General features: G+C 63.6%; 1 protein-coding gene across 1 annotated transcript in view; it reads left to right on the forward strand.

The window, feature by feature from the left end:
- The window catches only part of EMH_0047210 (uncharacterized protein), a gene marked incomplete at both ends in the record, with an annotated part of 6,752 nt that overhangs the window by 6,055 nt on the left and 425 nt on the right, over nucleotides 1-272 (forward strand). Inside the window, 1 exon segment of the mRNA XM_013496259.1 lies at nucleotides 1-270. Within this exon segment, the coding sequence (XP_013351713.1) occupies nucleotides 1-270 (270 nt within the window).

A 272-nucleotide genomic window follows, 5' to 3' on the forward strand; every position in this document is an offset into this window, starting at 1 on the left:
GGAGCAGCAGCAACAGCAGCAGGAGCAGGAGGAGCAGCAGCAGCAGCAGGAGCATCTGCTGCACCAAAGCCGCTCTTTTCACTTCCTGGAGGCTCTGCTGCTGCTCCTGCTGCTGGTGCTGCTGCTGCTCCTGTTGGTGCTGCTGCTGCTCCTGCTGCTGCGGCTGCTGCTCCTGCTGCTGCTGCTGCTGCTGCTGCTCCTGCTGCTGCAGCGGGAACCGCAGGGCCCGCAGCAGCAAATCCACCAAAAGGGAACAGACCGATGCTCCGCAT

Source organism: Eimeria mitis, genomic scaffold (assembly GCF_000499745.2).
Source record: "Eimeria mitis Houghton genomic scaffold, Emh_scaff2005, whole genome shotgun sequence".
Lineage (NCBI taxonomy): Eukaryota > Apicomplexa > Conoidasida > Eucoccidiorida > Eimeriidae > Eimeria > Eimeria mitis.